Genomic DNA, 20,529 nt, shown 5'->3' on the forward strand with positions numbered 1-20,529 from the left:
TATTGTAATGGTACTTACAGAATATTTATAAGTCATCAAAATTATCTATGGATTTAAAAAAAAGTTTTATAGGTTAAAGAAGAGATAATTACATTAAATGTTGATCATGATATTAGCTCTTGAATGAATTCTAACTATACACAGCACACTGTACACTGTAACAACACATTATGAAGAATTGTATAAATTGTTTAACTCATGAAGAATTGTATCAATTGTCCATTGTATAAATTGCTTTTTAGATTTTGCGTCATTTAAAGAGAAATGCATGGAGAGAAGAGCAAAAGGCAGAGATGGTGGTTTGGGTGAATTCAATGTAGAACCTGTCTTATATCCAACTGCTGTTCAAGCACATGGTTTAAAAGGAACTACTACAGAATACATCATTCAACTGCACTTTGAGAAACTTGGGTGTAGCTGTAAAGTGAATATGGTTTCTAAAAAAAGAACCAGAGTGGCTGTGATTATTTTTGATGATTACAAAGGTGATTATTGTTATTGGACGGAGACCATTGTTTTTTATATTTGAAACAAAAATGGAGGCACATGTAACATCATGCGTTTGCCAGTTAGGTACATTTTTTCCTGCCTTTTTGTTGTAAATAAAAGTATGCTATGTTTGAAAATCGTGAATTTTTTAAAATAAGATGATTAAAAAGATATGTAAAAAAACAAATGTTGTTTTGCGCTGATTTCTCTGATTGGTATATTTTACGTAATACTATGTTTTTTAAAAAGCATTATTTGTACATTTTTTTCAGTGGTGTACAAAATATGCAAAGCCTCTCCTCACACCATTGAAGGAAAGAGTGTTGTAGTCATCCCTTATTATCCTTGCTTGGGTGTCACTGATCCACAAAATACTGATGTCCCATGGTTGGCCATTCCTCCACCAGAACACTTCCATGTTGATCCACTGCTCATTGAATTTCTGCAGGCAGCTTCCCAACATGATAGAAAGCTGAAAGATATGCTACAGAAATACTGTGGTGTTGTTAAGCAAGAAGCGGGTACCACATCCTTGATAGTAGAATGCACCATCAGTCCCGATATGGCCAATGCATTTTCTGAAATTGAAGTTTGGAGTGCAAAGGTATCAGAGGCAATGAAACAGTTTCTCCAAAATTATGATCACAAGAAGATTAAAGTCCCAGGTAACATTGGAAGTGTAATTTGGGAATGTGTAGATGAGATGGCTCAGTCTTACCCAGGAAGGTTATTGTTTCACAAAGACAAAAAGAATATGTGCATACAGGTAGTGGGAGAAAAGGGTGATGTATCAGGAGTCTTACAAAGGATGTCAGAGACAATTCATTCTGTTCAAGAAGATGCCCAGTCTGTGAGCAGCCAGGTCAAGATGAAAGACTATGCAGTATATTTTCTGGAGAATGGCCCATTTTTGCAGCAACTAGGAGAAAATTGCCCATTGTTACAAATAGAGCCAGACTTTGCCAACAAAGTTGTCTATTTAAAGGGACATCCTGTCAAAGTGGATGAAGCAAAAATACAACTGTTTCAATACATGCAAGAGATCAGAACAGAGCGGATTGCAGTTACCAATGCTGTCCTGGATTTTTTGAGAAAAGAGAGTTGCTGCCGATTTTTGCAGGAAGAGTTCAGGAAAAGAAGCCTCAATGTGCACGTTATGTGTGGCTCTAATGAGGCATACATTTATGCTTTGTCTAGTCAAGAGTCAGGTCAATGTGAAATGCAGAAAGCTATTGAATTGATACAACAGAAGATTGAAGTGAAAAAAATTGCAGTACAAGAAGGTGGTAGTGCTGTTATCAGAGAAAGAAAATGGCAAGATATGAAGGACCAGTTGAGTAGAGAATATGAGGACTTGATTGACATACAGGTATCTCCTCATAAAAAGCATTTGACTATTGTTGCTTTGGCAGATACAATCGATAAAATTGAAAATCATGTCCAGTCATTTTTACACCGCCACAGTGTTGTAGAACATTTTGAAGAAGTCGCTTACCCAAAAGCAATTTACATCCAGAAATTCAAGATGGAGGAGGTCAACAAGGTTGAGCGTGACCTAAGGTTTTCTGCAGTTGATATCAGCCTCAAAGTATCAGAAACTGGTAAATGTGGTTTCAGCATTAAGGGGAATCCAGATGGTGTGGAGAAAGCTACAAAGACTGCAATGGCTATTATAGAGACAATTAAAAAAGAAACATATAAAATCGATCAGCCAGCGGTAGCACAGTTTTATAGTGATGAAAGAGGACAGATCCTGTTAGAGAATACTGCACGCAGTAACAACTGCATTGTTGAGAAATCGGGTAGAAGAGGCCCAGGACATGCTGGAAAATGTATCCCTCAAGAGTTCAACCATCCGTCTGGTATTGTGTTCAAAGTGTGCAAGGGAGATCTCACCAAGTACCACACTGATGCAGTTGTTAATACTGCAAATGAAAGACTTGCTTCTGGTGGTGGTTTGGATGGTGCCATTAAAAAAGCAGGTAAAAAAAATTAAACTTATAAAATTCATCAGCCAATGGTGGCACAGTTTTACTTTAACAATTTTGGCAAGGTGTGTGTGTGTGTGTGTGTATATATTTTCACTGTCTCTTTTTCTGAAAAGCCACAAGCTTATCTTTTCATACACTACGGTAAGTTAATATTTAGGTAAATTCTATATTTCACTTTTTAGGTGGTGATGCAATTCAAAGAGAGTGTGATGATATCATGAAAAAACGGAGGACCAGTCTGGGTGCTGGAGAGGTTGAGGTAACAGGACCTGGAAAGCTTCCCTGCAAGCACATCTTTCATGCAGTAGGACCAAGGTGGAGGGGGGGAAGATCTGGGGAAAGGGAAGCTCTTCAAAGGGCAGTGGAAAATATATTGAAGAAGTGCAGTGAGGAAAGGGTTGAGTCTGTGGCTATCCCTCCAATTAGTGCTGGTATATTTGGTTATCCTAAAGAAAAGGCCACCGAGACCATGGTGAAAGCTGCGAGTGATTTGTGCTCAAGGTCAAAACCGGTTGGTCTGAAACAAATCCATTTTGTAGATAGAGGAGAAGACATCATCGATCTGTTTGCATCTGCTGTTGCCAAAAACCTGAAAGATAGTGCTGCAGCTGGAGGCAACATTTCTGAAGATGAAGAAGATGGATACTCACTGAATGACTATGAAGTGATTAATTCAGGAGGCAAGTGTTTTCTTTGTTTCTTAAAAAAAACTCAAACCTGTAGCATTTGATTTTGCTTTGTATGATGTTTTCTTACTAGCATTGGGTATTTTGATATAAATGTAAAAGAGTAGATATTGGTTGGGAAATTTTTTTTGTTTGTTTAACCAGTTAGATTTAAGAAATAATGATAATGTTTGTAAAAAACTTGTCTTAATTGGTGAATAATATTATTTTTTGTCAGGTTTAACATTGTGTTCATGAACAGACACTGTAGAAATCACTTAGACTAACTACTAAAATGAAATCATATTACTATTGTAATTACTTTTCTCTGATTATAATTTGGTATTGAAGTAGAAAAAAACTTGTTTTCTGTTACAAAGTGTGTGTTCTAATTTTAGGAGAGCCAAATGTCTCTAAATCATATTTCTTTGGCCTGTTCTCAAAATCACCAAGCAGAAAAGATGAGGAAGGAGATTCCAGTAAACCTGGTCAGTATGAAAGTGTTCTTTTTTTCTTTCTTTTTTTTTTTTTTTTGCCTACACTGTTAAATTTGTCTGCATGCCAAAATCTGCAAAACTGTTGTGCAAAATATGCCCCAGTGATTTATTAATTGATTATATATTTGATCTATGGTATCACATAATATTATTTTAATCTCTAAAGTTAAAAGTTTCTTAATCAAACCAAATTAAGAATCCTGAGCTTTATTGAGAAAAAAATTTGAATTTTTGAATAATAGCTGTTTGCTAAACTAGGTAAATACTATGAGGTCAGCAAGTATAAAAAAAGTGAATATTTAAGATAATGACAAATTAAGTTGTATAAAAAAAGATTGTAAACATTTAATTGCTTATGTATGTACATGTAATCAGCTTAATGTTCATTTTATGTGCTGCATTACATTACATGAAATGCAAAAATATGAGGTATTATGGCTCAGACTTATTTTGTTTGAAGAAACTGCTTGCAAATTGCATAAATGATTGTGTAACTTGTCGTCCAGAGACCCTTTAAAATTTTGATTGATCACAACACTTGCAATTAACTGAAGGAAGGCATATAGTTCATTTAAATGAAACTGATGTGATTTTCAATATAATAATCAGCTCTCAGTGAGAAAGTATTCTCATTTTAGGCACCAAGTTCCAGAGAAAAAGAACAATGGCATTGTCACTTGATATTTATTACACAAGAAGAGAAGATTTGAACAATTTCAAAGATGAAATTAAAAAATTGGCAGAAAAAGAGATACTTACAAAGCCCATTGAGAATGATAACATTGGAAAACTTTCTGGAGACCAGGTAGAATAGTTGCATAATATAAAATTATACTAATATATACCTTTTTAAAATACAGGTGCACTAAAGCCATTTTAAGAGTTAAATTTCATTTTAATCAAAGGCATTTAAAAATATTTCGTCTCGGTATATCTGTTTTTGTGTTATTTTCATTACGTAATTCAACTTTTAGGTTTTAAAAATGTTGGCTTTGTAGACACTGTATTTTTCAAAAAACTTTCATCTTCTGCAGTAAACCCAGAAATCAAATGTGATATCTGTTAAATACAGACTAGTATATGAATTTGTTGCATTTTTCAGATTCTTTTGACCTGAAGAATATTGTTTTCAAAATGGTGAAGTAGATCTGGAACCTGCTGTGTATCTTTATGTTCATCAGGGAATACCACACAGCCTATTTGCATCCTGGAGATACACGTGTGCTGTCACCAACTCAGTATTGATACTGGCAATTGGTTGCACATTTCTCAGCTTCAGCTGTATGAATACATAAATTTTTGGATGAATTTCCTTGATGTGTCACATGTTTCTTTTATTTTTAGATGAAAAAGATCACAGATGTAGCTAAAGATGCTGCTGTGGAGGTAATTGACGAGCGTTCTCGTAGCAAAGTAATGAAGCTCAGAGGTAGACCTTCTGATGTCCTTAAAGTCCAAGATGTGGTGCAGAAGATGCTTGATGAAATTGCAAAAAAACAAAACCAGAAAGTGATTAATGCTGCAAAATTGAAAGACATCCAGTGGTCCTTCTTCTATAAGGACAAAGAATATAGTTACGACCCATTTAGAAATGCAGAAATTGAAGAAGCTTATAAGAAGAAGAGACCGGAGTATGAATATTCAGATAAAGGAAGGAAATTCAAGCTAGATTTCAGTAACATGCAAGTCTGCTGCGAAGGTGGAAAGAGTGAAGTTGTTACAAGAAAGGATTTGAAAGGTATTGCATTCCATGAAAATGCTTTCTTCGTGGATTTATTTTCAGTTTAAAAGGTTTTCATTCTCTTCTTTATATTACAACCCTTTGTAACAGTTTTAAGTCAAAAGAGACTCTCTCTGTTGCTGTATCAATTTATTTAACAATTTAATTAAAGAAATTTAATTACAGACCTGAAAATCAACAGAAAAATTAGAGGCCAACGAGGTGGATTCAGTTGTAGGATGCCTATTAAAGCAATTTACTCACCCAACAAAGAATCCCAGATAATACCAAAAACTGGTCTTACTCACAGTCAAACAGGAGCACAATCTTAAAACTTAATAAATGTGCCTTTGCTTGACAAAAACAGTGTACCATTAGTAAAGCTAGCCCTCATGAACTGCCGATCAGTGCGCAATAAGGAAGCTATTATACGGGATTACATCAACGAAAATAACACTGACATTGTTTGCATGGTCGAAACATGGATATCTCCAGACATTCAACAGTCAGTAGAAGCAAGTTTGATTCCAACGGGTTATCAGTGTATCCAAATACCATGGACTGATCGACGAGGAGGGGGTGTGGCACTCATGGAAAAGAATGTTTTCGCAATAAAACGGCTCCCTAAAGTAGTAGAAACCAGCTCATTTGAATATATTGAAGTATTGGCGAGAGCTATTTCAGAGACACTTTGCATCCTTATCATATACAGAATACCACCTTCAAAGGCAAACAGAATACGCAAATCTTCCTTTTTAACTGAATTTAGTGAGCTTCTTGAATATCTGGGGCCACTGAAGGGAAAATTGTTAATCGTTGGGGATATGAATTTTCATTGGGAAAAGGCCGAAAACACTGAAACTGAGCAATTCACAGCTCTTTTAACCTCATTTGGATTAGTCCAGCATGTCACAGGTCCCACACATGTGCGTGGCCACACCTTCGATTTAGTCCTATCTAGGGAGGATGATGCCCTAGTTAATAACTGTGTAGTGAGCCATCTAATTTCTGATCATCATATCATTCAAGCTGATCTTCAGTGTGGCAAACCCCACCCGACAAAGTGTCATACAGAAAAATAAAAGACATTGACATCAGCAAACTCCATAACTTAGTGTCTACCAAAATTAAGGAATTGAACTTCTTGAACTGTGATCTGAATGAATGTGTCATGTACTACGACCAAATTTTGCCCCAGTCATTGGACCAGTTGGCACCTTTGAAAGCAAAAACCCTGGTTCAGAGAGACCTTCAACCATGGATTAATGATAATATTCTTGCTGCAAAGAGGGATAGCAGACAGGCAGAAAATCTGTGGCGAAGAAGCAAATTAACCATTCACCACCAGCGCTACAAGGAGGAGTGTCACCGTGTTAACCAACTTATCAAAAAAGCTAAGGAAACTTATTATTCAGAGATGATAGACGCGTGTGACGGTGACCAAAAAGCATTGTTTACAACTGTTAATAGTCTTATGGGTAAGAACAAACGTGTAGCGCACCCACCCTCAACGTCTTTGAAAGACCTAGCTGACAGCATGGGATCTTTCTACATCGCAAAAATCAGTAAAATATATGGCGATCTTGAATCATTAGAACAGACAGTTGCAACACCATTACATCCCCCGATCTCTTATCTTCTCCCGAAGCCTTCACTCTTACTTACTGCTTTTGAGGAAGCAACGGAAGACGAGGTGACAAAAATCATTTCTAGATCTAAGAAGACATCATGCCTCCTTGATCCTATGCCGACAACACTGCTCTCCCAGATTCTCCCTGCAATCATTGGTCTCATAACTCACATTGTAAACATTTGCTTTAAAACCGGGAATTTTCCTGAATTGTTTAAGTCTGCAATTATCCGTCCACTACTGAAAAAGCCTAACCTAAATGCAGAACTCTTGCAAAATTATCGACCTGTATCTAACTTGTCATTTCTGTCTAAAGTGGTAGAGCGTGTGATCGCCACAAGATTGTTCAATCACTTAGATGCAAATAACTTGGTTGAGAAAATGCAGTCAGCATACAAGGTGAATCATAGCACCGAGTCAGCACTCCTTAGAATTAAAAATGATTTGCTATGTGCGGTCGACAGTCACTCCGCTGTGTTACTTGTTCTCTTGAACCTATCGGCCGCATTTGACACTGTTGATCATCAGGTACTGCTGTCATTTTTGGAAGAAACTTGGGATAAAAGATACATCACTAAATCTTTTCCGTTCTTACCTCACAGGCAGATCACAACAAGTATGCGTGGACGGAGTTCTCTCTGAATTAGCTCAACTTGTCTTTGGTGTTCCACAAGGCAGTGTGTTAGGACCACTCATATTTTGTATTTATACTTTACCGCTTCGTGCAATCCTTCGTTTTCATGAGATTGGTTATCACATTTATGCTGATGACACTCAGCTTTACACATCCTGCAATATTAGAAACCCTGAATCATCAATTACTAAAATAGCCAACTGTATTTCTGATATAAGGGGGTGGATGATCAGAAACAAACTCAAGATCAACGACGAGAAAACTGAATTCCTAGTAATATCTCAACCACACAATAAGAACATTGCCCGTAGTCTTAGCATGTCCATAGGTGCCAGCGTGGTACATGATCATCTCATGCCAAAAATCTGGGAGTTTATTTTGACAGTACATTGTCCATGAACAGGCAAATTTCTAACGTATCTAAAACATGTATGTTCAATATTAGAAACATTGGTTCCTTACGAAAACATTTAACCGACTCTACTACAGCAACAGTTATACATGCCCTGGTTACATCCAGACTTGATTTCTGCAACTCCCTTCTTTACGGATCTTCAGAGGAACAAATCAAACGGCTACAGCATGTACAGAATATATCTGTTCGCCTACTGACCCGCACTCCAAAAGACAACCACATTACTCCTGTTTTAATGATGTTGCACTGGCTCCCTGTCCGAGCACGCATTTTATTTAAACTTTTAACATTTGCACATGCAGCATTTTATAAACTTGCACCTTCTTATTTAAATGAGCTTGTTTTACACTACGTGTCATCAAGAAATCTCAGATCAGGTGATCATCCTTCTTCTTAAGCCTTATAAGACAAGATTAGTATCATACGGTGATAAAGCTTTTAAATTTGCAGCACCAAAAGAATGGAATATTTTACCCATCAGTCTTAGACAAATTGTGGACCCTGGACATTTTAAAAAGGAACTAAAAACCCACCTTTTTAAACAATATTATCTTTAAATTCTTGAAAAAACACTTCTTAAGAAAAACTGTTCTTAGTCATAGTTTTAGTTAATCATTTTCCTTTTTTTTTTCATCTTATAACCATTAGCAATATTTTTCTTTTAATTTGAATTTTATAATTTTTGTAAAGTCTACTGAACACATGTTGGATTTTAGACTATAAATAAATATTATTATTATTATTATTATTATTATTATTATTATTTATTCATTCAGCTAGTGGGAACTTTGCTCTGCCACGTCTTTGGAGTCCCATGCCAAAAGATACCAGTGTCCTTCTTGTTCCCCTGAACTCCTCCTCACCAGAGTATCAAGAGGTGGAAAAGAATTTCAAGGCCACTGGGAGTGGAGTATCTCCTCAGAAAGTAGGTCTCATAACAAATAAACATGATATTATTCTATAAGGGCAAAGTATATATATACAGTTAATCATTACATAGTATTGCATCAAAATTTACAAAAAAAAAAAAAGAACTTACTTAGTGCACTGCAACCACAAACCCTTTGAAAGGAAAACTGTTACTTATCATTTTGTAACTTAAAAGAATGATTCTTAGGATTGACATACCTCAAATTAGCTATGATTACTAAATATATTATATAAATTGCACATTTTCCATTTAGATTGAGCGCATCCAAAATCCAAAACTTTACCTGCCTTACATAGCCAAGAGGGAGGAGATGAAGAAGAGGTTACCTGGAAAAGTTATTGAACACATATGCTATCATGGAACAGATACCAACAGTACCCAGTTCATCAACCATAATGGTTTCCACAGAAGTTACTGCGGAAAGAATGGTAGGATAAAATTATACAGCAGTTCATTTAACATGCCAAGATAAATGAATAAGCGATAAGAAAATGCACGAATCTAAAGATAAACACCTTAATTTCAAACATTTTCAGATTAATTTCATCCAACATGTGTCATTTAATTGAGGTACACATTCTTTTTATTTTTTTTCTTTTTTCAAAATGTTAACTTGCATTACACTTTCCATTGAAAAATCTGTATGGGTTTTTTGTAAAGAATGTACAATTATTTGATATAGATTTAACATGAAAATCCCATTTAAATTCACTCGCTTTCTAGGCACAGCATTGGGAGCAGGTGTTTACTTTGCCACTCAGGCTGCAACTTCTGTTGGATATGCCAGAGGTGGGCAAGGTGGAAGAATCATGTACCAAGCAAGAGTTCTCACTGGTGATTATACTGTGGGTAATTCATCAATGCAGTATGCTCCCAAGAAGCCCGACAATGTCACAGATTATGACTCTGTTGTGAACGTTACTGGCAATCCGACAGTTTTTGTCATTTTCCATGACAGCCAGGCTTACCCAGAGTACCAGATAACATTTGAAACTATTTTTGTGATAATTCCAATTTGTTCAGTCCAGTCAAGATTAAATTAAATTTGATGGAATTTGCTTGTAGACATCAGCACCAATACTTTGTGCTGAATATTTGCTTAATCATTGATTGCACATCAAAGTTTGACATGGTTGTGTTCATATCTCTAAATTTTCTCCGATTTTAACTCTATGGCCTGCAAGTAAAAGCAGCTGTCTGAGCAATGAAATGGACATCTGGAGTAGACCTGTAGGTATCTTTTAATGTTTTAGAACATCTTTCACAATATTCTGTCATACTAAGTTCACTGATATGAGTGCATGTCTGTAATGTCGATTTACTTATTTAATGTTCATTTTTACTCTTGGAGAATCTTAGATTAAGACAAGAAAAATTCTTGCCAATGATTCAAACAATTGTTATTTCCCCATACAAATATGAACCTTTTTCAACATATGAGGAATTTGTGCAAATCTTCAATTAAATGATCAAAGAAAAAATTGGCAGGAACAAAAACATTAAAACCATTCTTTAATTTCATATGTAATAGGTCAGTGACATTTCAGTCAAACTCAAATAAATATTATCAGTTCTTGCATAATCATAATAAGCAAGACAATTGGTTTCTCAAAATCATTGGTTCACTGGATTTTAAATATAAATTCTTTTGTGAAAAGTAATAATTTCAAAGTTCTTTTATGACCACCTAACAACATTGTCCATTCATGTTGTTACAGTAATGCCAAGCATAATCAACCAACATCATACAATTACAGCTTTTTCTTGCGAAGTTTGTAACAAATGTATATGTACGTATTGGCACCTGCTTTAATTGTTGAATAAATAAATTCCTTGATCAGCAGGTTCTTGTGAAGCCTTACTGATGCCATTATTTTGATCATTTTGCCAGGAAAAATTTGTGGTGCTGTTGGCCCTGCTTAAAGTAGGGGGTGACTGCTGATGTTGTTGCAAAAGTAACTTGTGTATCCAACGCAAATCAAGTCCACAGCATTATGTAAAATGATTCCTTACAGAAAAACTGGACAAAAGCTCTTACACAAACAAATACCTGTACATTAAAATCTTTCATAACTTTCTTTGCTTTCTTAGAATCACCACGAATGGTGAGCAATAACAATCTGCAACATTTGTAGCTGGTTTTCTTGCAAATTGTATTCCTCTTAGCACTACCAGACTTTAGTTTCCAATTCTCCATGGAAATGATCTGACTTCCCAGCTTTTGGCACATAGGTATTGTCACCACTGCCCGACAGTATAAGTAATGCAGTGATCAATGAATAACATCACTTACAGTTGCGGGTGGGAAGCCATGACAGTCCATTACAATATCTGATGCCTTCGCCATCCCATCAACACATATATAAAGTATCTGCAGTAATAATTATATCAACTCGTGTTATCACATCTTCTCGTACGACATAATGTGCCCACATGATTTACAGGTTTTATTATACATATCATTATCTTCATCATAAACTTCTTCCCCAAACTCATGTTCATGGTTTCCGAGCTCCTTGGTCCACAAACTGCTGCGAACTGCTTTTCTGAGTGCTGAAAAGAAAAATGCACTTATATCCTTTATGGATTAACCATTGGCTGTATCAAGAATTGATAACACAGGCTGGACAAAGAATCATATAAAACAACATACTATTCATGGAACCTTGTTGTTTGCAACTGTAGACCTTGGGCTTAACTACCTCACCCAATATGCCAACTTATATTAAGCCGAAGTCAGCATATAAATGTGTTTAGTTTTTCGACAAAAAGCATAATTTAAGATCCATTGTGAAACTCAACTTGGTTAAATAGGTCTAGGTAGGCTAAACAAAGACAAATTCTTGACTTGAGATAATTTTGGAAATGTGACTGTGGATTTTCTATCTCATAAGAAAATTGCAAAATTTACATGCACTTGAATATATTGCTTTTTTATTATTTTTTACCCTGCACTTTCTTGTCAAACTTTTTCTGCTGTTGTTTCTCTCTATTTTCTGCTCTCCTTTCTTGTGCTTCCTCTATTTTTTCTTCTGATCCCCATACTTCCATTGCACGTTTAAATACCTGTGGAATAAACGAGGTTCCAAATAATTAATTTTTAAGTTCTTTCTTGTGGGATTGCGTGGTCAAGTTTATTAGTCTTTCTTAAATGAAAACAATTCATGAAAGGGGAGTATTTTCCCAACACAAAAGAAAATTACATTGAGTACTATGACCAATGTTCTTGGCAGTATTGAATTTAATCACATTTCTAAATAGAAAATATTTATGCCAGGTAGCAAAATCATTTTCCAAATTCCAAGATTAAATCCTTATAAAGCTTATCAGTGTGTGAAACTTACCTGAGATTCTAAATACAATTTCATTTCTCCCCATCTACTATTATGGGGATTCTTTTTTACAATAAACCTCAAGCTGGGTTCTCTTCTATCAAAGTCTGCATCTTTCAACAGATATTTGTTTTTGGCATCTGTTTTTGTAATCAAGCTGTGCTTTTCTTCATTATCCCTGCAAAATTAAATGAAATAACTTGGTCAGGCGCAAAGTACACATTCATGAGTGTCATATGAACACCAGTCTTTCCAATAAGAAAGTGTAAATTGAACATTTTTACTTTTTAAATCTTTATATATTATCTACCCAACAAGAAGTCCTTCAGATCTAGTCCTCAAAACTCGCAAACATGTACATATGACTCCGAGTTTAGTAAAGAATATGCAATTTATATCATCTGTATAATTAAAATCAAATGAACAAAATACTTCAGAGATACCTGCATTTATCACATACAAACTCTTCAAAATGACTGTAGAGGAATGAGTCCATAAATTCTTTACTACATTCATTGCAGATCAGGAGGTCTGTGCTTATTACTGGAGCTGATAAAAGAAATCAGACATGTACAATTCAGCTTTAAATTCAACCAGACACAAAGGACAAGCTATATTCTGTTCAAGTTTAGAAAACTCTGAAAGAGATTACCAGAACCTTGCAAAGAAGGTTTAGTCATTCCTGTTTCCAATTGTACAAAATTGTCACACATCAAATTTTTGTTACATTTAAGAATCCATTCTTGTAAATTTCAATACCTACAGATTTTACACCAGGGCATACACCTTTGAGACCAACATGTCTGGTCGGACAAAAAAAATCAAAACCAGGACTTTTCCCAGGATTTGGGGTAACAAGCCATCCAAAATTATCACAGGTTTCATATCCTACAAAATTTCTGGGAGTACAAGTCATCATTTTTCAAAAAAAAAAAAAAAAAAATTCATAAGCCATCCAGCAGTCCTTGAAAATATTGGCAGTCCAGTGATGTCGGTGGCCGTCAAAATGACAGCTGGATGGTTCGCTGGGAAAACCTTGATAAAAATTGTTTGATTTAAATGCAGACTGTTGATGTCTTACCAGGAGGATGTGCTATTTTGACTGTAGAGGCCGCTTCCTGTTGGTCCTCCTCCTCTAGAAGAAATCCTCCACCAGTGTCAATCACTTTACCAGGTACTTTAACCTTACCAATGACATCACTGTAATTAAAAGCAAAAAATTCCCACTTACTTCATTTTAAATCACCATAAGTTTTTATAAGCCATTCTTTATGCAAACGTTAGAAGAAAGAATTGCTAAGTGCTAGCTACAGCAATGCATTCAGATTTCAGCTGATATCATTTTATCATTTATAGCATTGCAAATATATCAGGTAAAATAACTTGACATGAATGTCCTGGACAGCTAAAAAGAAAACTTACTTATCTTCTTTTCCAGTTGTGTATGGTCTACTAGTAAGTCTAGATTGCTTCAGTAACAATGCTCTCTGGCGATTCCTTTCAATGCGAGCCCGTTGTGTGGCACTCAACTTTTCTCCAGTTTTTACCTCAGGCACTAAAAGTATATTTAAAAATTTTTCATCTTTATCGGTATATGAACCACATATGCCCACTTTAGTAAGATCCACAATATTATCAAGGGGCTGCCACTTACTGTATGATATGATGTCGTTTGTGTACTGTACTGTATCTAATCATTGCAAGAGGTGCATGCACGCTCGGCTGTCACCTTGATTGGATAGTAAACGATTGTCGTAAAATCGCTAAATGATATTAAAACCGGGTGCATAAACTTGAAAACCACCTACAACAACCTTGGACTACCACATTAATCCAATACAATGCAAAAATAAGCTATAACAAGTGGTTAAAGCCTTCAAACCGAATGTCGTAAAGTCCCCATATACCTCCATAGAGACAATAAAATAGAAGAAGCTTGTGAAACAAGAAAAATCCAGTTCCAACAGAATAATCGAAATAAAATACTGCCGGGCATCGGAGCGGCCTAAAACTTGGCACGCTTACCGCTAATACTGCAGGTTACATCATCCCGTCGCTCGTTTGTAAATTCCGTGCATGGCATACGCACAATCAAACCGTAAAAAACAAATTCTCGGGGTGTCGTTGGCTAGGTCCACTCAACAATCCAATTCAGGAAATGACGTAACCGCAGAGGTCGCATTGTCCAATGGCATGGCTTCTTTTTCGTAATGGTAGGTTAGAGTGGACCTGGCCAACGACACCCCGAGAATTTGTTTTTTACGGTTTGATTGTGCGTATGCCATGCACGGAATTTACAAACGAGCGACGGGATGATGTAGCCTGCAGTATTAGCGGTAAGCGTGCCAAGTTTTAGGCCGCTCCGATGCCCGGCAGTATTTTATTTCGATTATTCTGTTGGAACTGGATTTTTCTTGTTTCACAAGCTTCTTCTATTTTATTGTCTCTATGGAGGTATATGGGGACTTTACGACATTCGGTTTGAAGGCTTTAACCACTTGTTATAGTTTATGTTTGCATTGTATTGGATTAATGTGGCAGTCCAAGGTTGTTGTAGGTGGTTTTCAAGTTTATGCACCCGGTTTTAATATCATTTAGCGATTTTACGACAATCGTTTACTATCCAATCAAGGTGACAGCCGAGCGTGGGTGCATGTAAGGGAAGTGTGTCATGAGCAGCTTAACTGTTATATATGAACTGACTGGCCATTAAAAAGGGTGCTACTGCTAAATGCAATTTATCACCATTAGTATTACTATTACTACTTATTACATGTAGATCTATCAAAGCACCATTATCTGTTAAATCCCACCCTACACACACACACACACACACACACACACACACACACACATACTAGTATTAATCCACTGCACCCCCGCCGTACGATCGTTCTCATACATCTAATATATCTACTAATTATAAGCAAACAAAGCGTGTTGAGTACAGCGTTTTATCTTTTACCGGTAGATCTATAAAAATTAATCGTATTGGGTGCTTAATATCCAAGCCACTACACTAGAAAACAACGGGCAACGACAACAATATTGTTGAGGTATTCCATGTTTCCCGTCAATGTAAATGCTCCAGTATGTCACGTCTCAGATTAAGTTGAGACACACATATACTTGAATACAACTTCTTTATTTGCTAAAATAACTAAATCATGACCTAAAGAACAATGTTAACACAGTTTTGCTTTCATGCTTACCCCTTTCGGCCATGTTCACAATGTGACGTCATCGTGCGCTAAATTCGACAAAACCAAATGGGGTGTTGAAAACCCTCTCGACATCTTATCTCGACAGGAAATGTTGAGTCGACCCGCTGAACGTTTCTCACTACGTTCATACTTCACGGCACAACACTAAACATCACTCAACAAGTTATTAAAACGCTCTCAGCGTTCGGCCTCAACAAATGTAGAACAATTCGCAACGTTCAGTGAAATGATGCTTGTAATACGTAGTCTAGATCTTGATGCAGCGGTGGGGATGACGACCCCGGGATGACGGCACAAATTAAGTATCCCAGACCAAATACTGCAGTTTTATTGAATATCTAATTTAAGGTAAAGTAATGCTTGTGTAGAAACTTATACTTAACGTTTTTAATGACGCAGGTTTTGGGCAAATAAAACGTTTTATTCGCCCAAACGCAGTTCTACATTTACATTTAGTAACTTTGTGCAGGATATGTAGACATAACATTGGCGAATTTTCGAATGCATACAGTATAAGTTTGAAAATAGATTAATGATAATGTGTGGTGTGTAATTTGGCTGAGCAGATTTTTGTAAACAAATTTATGTTACAGGCATTTTTATTATTTTTCCCCTTGTAACATATGTAAATGTTGCAAGTTGCCAGTACTAAATAATAATATATGTCATATATTCATAAAATTGTACGTTTAGCAGCCTTCACTGCAATTTGGAATTGTGCTTTATCTTACACTTTTACATTAAAAGTGGTTAGGATATTATTGCAAGGGGTTGTGGAAGTATCCTGAGTGGTAGGTGCAGTATCTTGACATTTTGCCAAGAAGTACACTCAAAATACAATTGCAAAACTATATGCTTTTATATTGTATGTAAACACTATTAGATGGTGTCAATATGTAGCCATTTCAATCCCCCCCCCCCCCCCCCAGGACTTATTTACATTGTCAAGAGTAGATATATATAATCCCCAAGGATCGACCCATGGATACCTAGAGTATTCCACTGCCTGGGTCTTGATTATTGAAAATAAACATCAGGATAGCAGCATAAAAATAGCTCGCTGCTGCCTTCATACATGGATATTAAAAGCATAAGTGAAATAAAAATATGTGAAAAATAGAATCATCCATTCCCATGGACAGTCTCAACCACATTCATGCATGCGTACTAAAATTTAGAAAGGCTGATGCCCAATCTCTGCTATAAGCCTATATGTCCAGCTTACTATCAGTACCTAAAGTATAAGTTCTTCACTCCAGTTGTCTTGGAGGTGAGAGCTGAATTTACTACCTCTATCAGAGCCACAGGTTGATTTTTCACTAGATATATACAGATATGTCTATGACTGGGTTCCCATACTTAGATTGATCCATCTGGATCATCCTAACTCCCTGGGAGCTCACGCTAAATTGCTATCAGCTCAAGAGGCTTAAATGTCTGCCACGCCTACCGAATCAGCTAGGGGTAAAGATTATTACCCCAAACAGTTTTTCTAGGGATGGCAGACGTTTAAGCCAGTAAGATTGATAGCAATTTAGTGAGACTCCCAAGGGAGATAGATCGATCCAAATATCTGTGGGAATGGTCCTTTTGGTATTTCGTGGCACATTTCTCTACTTCACAATGGAAAAAATGCACATAATTAATATGCCACCCTGGTGGAGGATTAGAATTTACAATGTATAATGTTAATAATAGAATCAACCAACCCTAGGGACAGGTCCCCCCCCCCCCAAGTGCAATAAAATTACAAAGGGCCCAGGCATATCCCTGTGAATCTGTGTCCCTGTGTCTATGATTCTGCAAAGTATTGAATTCTTCTTCCTTACTTCTTCCAGTGGTGTAGAAAGAGGTAATGGCAGTGTGAAAAAACACCATACACCCCCAAAGGCAGCCCCACCCCACTCAAATTCTGAAGGGCCTACATGTATGCATATCACTGATGAAAGGTTTATCGATTCCTAAAAATTCAATTTCCTCACTCCAGTGGTACATATAAAGGTAAAGAAAGCTTAAATTACATATTAAAAAAATAAATCCTCTTTCCCAGGGACAGCAGCCCACCCCTTGGTACAGTAAAATCCTGCAGGGCCCATATGCAACCCTGATGATAGGTCTGTCAGTCACCAAATTTTGAACTTCCTCACTCCAAGGGTCTAGGAGAAGATAGCAATTATCACAATTTAATTAATGTGTGGTTATAAAAGGAGCATCCATATAATACAAAATTGGTAGTGAATATATGCTCCATTGTAACAAATTTTAGTAAAATTGGCTGTTCCTTATTTTCACTGTTTTGTCGTTAATGTGTGCCCATTCAACTACCCTGTTTCATTATTGGACCTGGCACTCAGTCTGAATTATTTTGTTTATAAGATTGTTCATCATTTTTGAACAGATGAGATATGTTTTAATGATGGATTTTTAATTTTTTAGGTCTGGCTTTCAAGACAAGCAAGAATGAAGATTCAGCCCATATGTTATTATCAGAAGAAACTATTTTGTTTGACTCATGATGATAAACAGTATTTATTCCTTGCGCAGTTCAAGAATAAAATTCTTGGTCACATAAAAAATGATGACTTCTATAAGGTCAAAGTGGATCTCTTCTGTATCACAAGTAAGCGTATGAAGAAAGAAATTATTGATTATTTGAATGAGTGGTTCAGTACTCATCACATTGGTGTTGTTCTGCACTCAGAAACCTGCGCCTTGATAGAAATGTCTGATGCTGATAAACTGGTTGAATACTTTGAAAATGTTTGGGGGAGGCAAAATAAAGAGGACAACTCCAAAAACAAGAAGATATCTTTACCTAAGACGAGCAAAAATACTTTGCTCTTTTGCTGTGGATCCCCCCTAGGCTCATATTCTAGACATAATAGTGCAAGAGGAATAGGATCCAGCTTGTCCACAAAATGTAAAGAAGGAGGATTGATAAATGCTTCAGCAGTAGAGAAAAGAAATCTGGGTGAACATAAATCTGAGCAATTTGTGGATCAAGATGAATCCAGTACAGATAAAAATGTTCAGATAAAAAGCAAGGATCATTTACAAAACCAAATTGACTTTTTGCTTCAGGGACAAAATGGTTCCTTTTACAGCCTTTTTCCTGCAAGTAGATTTTCTCATGAAAAACTAAAACAGAAAAGGCTTTCAGAGAAATGTGGTAATAGTCCACGCCACATGCCACCTCGGAAGAGAAGAAAATCTTTCCTGGCATCAGTTCATTCTAAGTACACGTCAGAGATTGTAAATGATAAACTTGTATTGAAGAGGCAATTATGGGACAAGGAAGATACCAGTGTTACACCTTCACCATCACCATCTTCTTTAAAATATTCCAGTTTGATAAATTGGACAACAGAAAAGAATGTTTCGTCTGTCTTGGATGATGATTTTCCTACGAGATGTAAAATTAGAAAATTACATGAAGACATTACACATCCAAGAAAAGTAAAATCAGTCCTGCAAAATGCTACTGTGCCAAATTCTTTGGACGAGACTTTGCCATATCCTGTTAACAAAGGATCAACTGGTGGTCAGGAAGAAAGTGAGGGTTTGTCAAATGAGGTTCAAATAGATCAAGAGTCATTTTCTAAGAATATTGAAGGAGAATGTACTACAGGACTGCTTAAACCATTGTCATGTTGTCAGGTTAGTGACAAAGGGCAGCCAACAGTAGCAGAAGACCAGACAGATTTGGTCAAGACAAGTGAAGCAGTGGTTGCTGACAAAGTTGATTCACACTTGTGTTGGACATTAGAAAGCTCTGCAGATGAGAATTGTGAAGATGGTTCATTGTTGGTGGCAGTTGGAACTCAAACAGATAATAACATAACTGGCATCCCCAAGAGAATTTGCAAAGCGTATTTGAAACCAGTTAGCAATGAAATAAAAAGCAACATTGAGGGCTCCATTATACTGAGGCCAAAGCAAGAGAAATTGGAGAATTCTTTTCTAGCCTATGCTCCCAGTAATGGAAAGCCCTTATCTATTGTATCAGTTGATGAACCTCTTCCAGAAATGAGAAGTACTCCCTTGTTTGTTGCATGTGAAAGACAACCACTTCCCAATTTGGATAATGTTTCAGGCACCTTTTTGCCGAGTAAAGAACCACCTCAGTCACCTTTGGTTAATCCTAATAATAGTTATGCCTCAGGTAACATGCAGTCATTAAAATTGGTTTCCTCTGTGACAGTTTCTGGACAACCTCATTCAGTATGGGCCACTACTTCCAGTTTTACACCAGGAAATGACCACATTCTGTCAACATGGAATCCTCCAAGTGGACATGAAAAACATCTTCCATTGCCAGCCTCTCTGTGGCCACCTGGGCAAACCCATCTTGTAGGGAGCACTACTACCACTTTAACACCAGGAAACCACTTTACTTCAGCTTTGAACCCTACAAATAGACAACCTGGAGTACAAACTACATCTCTTCAGGGATATAGGCAACATCACCCAGTATGGGGCTTTACTTCCACTTTGAAACGGGGAAATGGCCAATACACTTTATGGAACCCTACAGATCCAAATTTTGTACCAGTCGCACAAAGACCACCCATGATAAGGTATCTTCCTGCCTCTATTCCAGGTGCTGGATATCTTCCTCTTCCTTTACCTTTACCAATGGGCCATTGTCTTCCTGTTAATAGACCTGCAACTGAACCACAACTGAGGGGACACTGTCTTTCTTTATATTCAAGAGGTACCAGACTTCCATTAAATATGCCAAACCCTAACTGTGTGCCATTTGTGCCTTTGCCAACATTTCCAGGTTCCATTCCTTTCCCACTGAGATCATTGGTGAATGTACCAAGGGTTAGTGTAGAATTTAACATGACATCTTTGCAATTGCCACCCCTGCCTTCAGTTTCCTGCCAGTCACAGGGACATAGACTTGTAAGGTCTGTTAATTACCATGATGCAAACTATACGAGCTGGGGAAATTTCCAGTCAACACAGAAAGAATTAAGGCTCAAGTTCTGACACCAA

The 20,529-nt window shown here is 36.7% G+C and overlaps 3 protein-coding genes across 7 annotated transcripts in view; 2 read left to right on the plus strand and 1 right to left on the minus strand.

The window, feature by feature from the left end:
• Positions 1-10,328, plus strand: part of LOC147764118 (uncharacterized) — a 66,961-nt gene extending 56,633 nt beyond the window's left edge. Inside the window, exons 13-21 of the mRNA XM_087002133.1 lie at positions 243-485; positions 762-2,471; positions 2,663-3,160; positions 3,544-3,633; positions 4,281-4,447; positions 4,987-5,380; positions 8,818-8,966; positions 9,226-9,400; positions 9,696-10,328. Coding sequence (XP_086858259.1) covers positions 243-485; positions 762-2,471; positions 2,663-3,160; positions 3,544-3,633; positions 4,281-4,447; positions 4,987-5,380; positions 8,818-8,966; positions 9,226-9,400; positions 9,696-10,015 — 3,746 coding nt within the window. The 3' untranslated portion in view covers positions 10,016-10,328. The remainder of the gene's footprint in view (positions 1-242; positions 486-761; positions 2,472-2,662; positions 3,161-3,543; positions 3,634-4,280; positions 4,448-4,986; positions 5,381-8,817; positions 8,967-9,225; positions 9,401-9,695) is intronic.
• Positions 10,329-10,470: 142 nt separating this feature from the next.
• On the minus strand, positions 10,471-15,678 carry LOC106168825 (DNA repair protein complementing XP-A cells homolog). 2 transcript variants are annotated; one of them, XM_013548023.3, is made up of 7 exons: positions 15,517-15,678; positions 13,727-13,859; positions 13,386-13,504; positions 12,748-12,853; positions 12,317-12,482; positions 11,921-12,038; positions 10,471-11,525 (listed from the first exon to the last, which is right to left on the minus strand). In XM_013548023.3, exons 1-7 carry the CDS (start codon positions 15,527-15,529, stop codon positions 11,374-11,376), a joined length of 807 nt encoding a protein of 268 aa, XP_013403477.2. In that variant the 5' UTR covers positions 15,530-15,678; the 3' UTR covers positions 10,471-11,373. The 2 variants fall into 2 exon arrangements, with proteins under 2 accessions (XP_013403477.2, XP_086855186.1); XM_086999060.1 differs by lacking the exon at positions 15,517-15,678 and adding an exon at positions 14,330-14,459.
• On the plus strand, positions 14,516-20,523 carry LOC147764122 (uncharacterized). Of its 4 annotated transcripts, none has more exons than XM_086998993.1 (3): positions 15,707-15,876; positions 17,579-17,642; positions 17,965-20,523. In XM_086998993.1, exon 3 carries the CDS (start codon positions 17,989-17,991, stop codon positions 20,521-20,523), a length of 2,535 nt encoding a protein of 844 aa, XP_086855119.1. In that variant the 5' UTR covers positions 15,707-15,876; positions 17,579-17,642; positions 17,965-17,988. The 4 variants fall into 4 exon arrangements, with proteins under 4 accessions (XP_086855117.1, XP_086855099.1, XP_086855119.1 ...); XM_086998984.1 differs by lacking the exon at positions 17,579-17,642 and adding an exon at positions 17,367-17,529 and having other exon boundaries at positions 15,715-15,876; XM_086998991.1 differs by lacking the exons at positions 15,707-15,876; positions 17,579-17,642 and adding an exon at positions 14,516-14,640.
• The last annotated feature ends 6 nt before the right edge of the window (positions 20,524-20,529 follow it).

The sequence above is a fragment of the Lingula anatina genome, chromosome 1, assembly GCF_051362555.1.
Source record: "Lingula anatina isolate TDL-2025a chromosome 1, LinAna3.0, whole genome shotgun sequence".
In the NCBI taxonomy this organism is placed as follows: Eukaryota; Metazoa; Brachiopoda; class Lingulata; order Lingulida; family Lingulidae; genus Lingula; species Lingula anatina.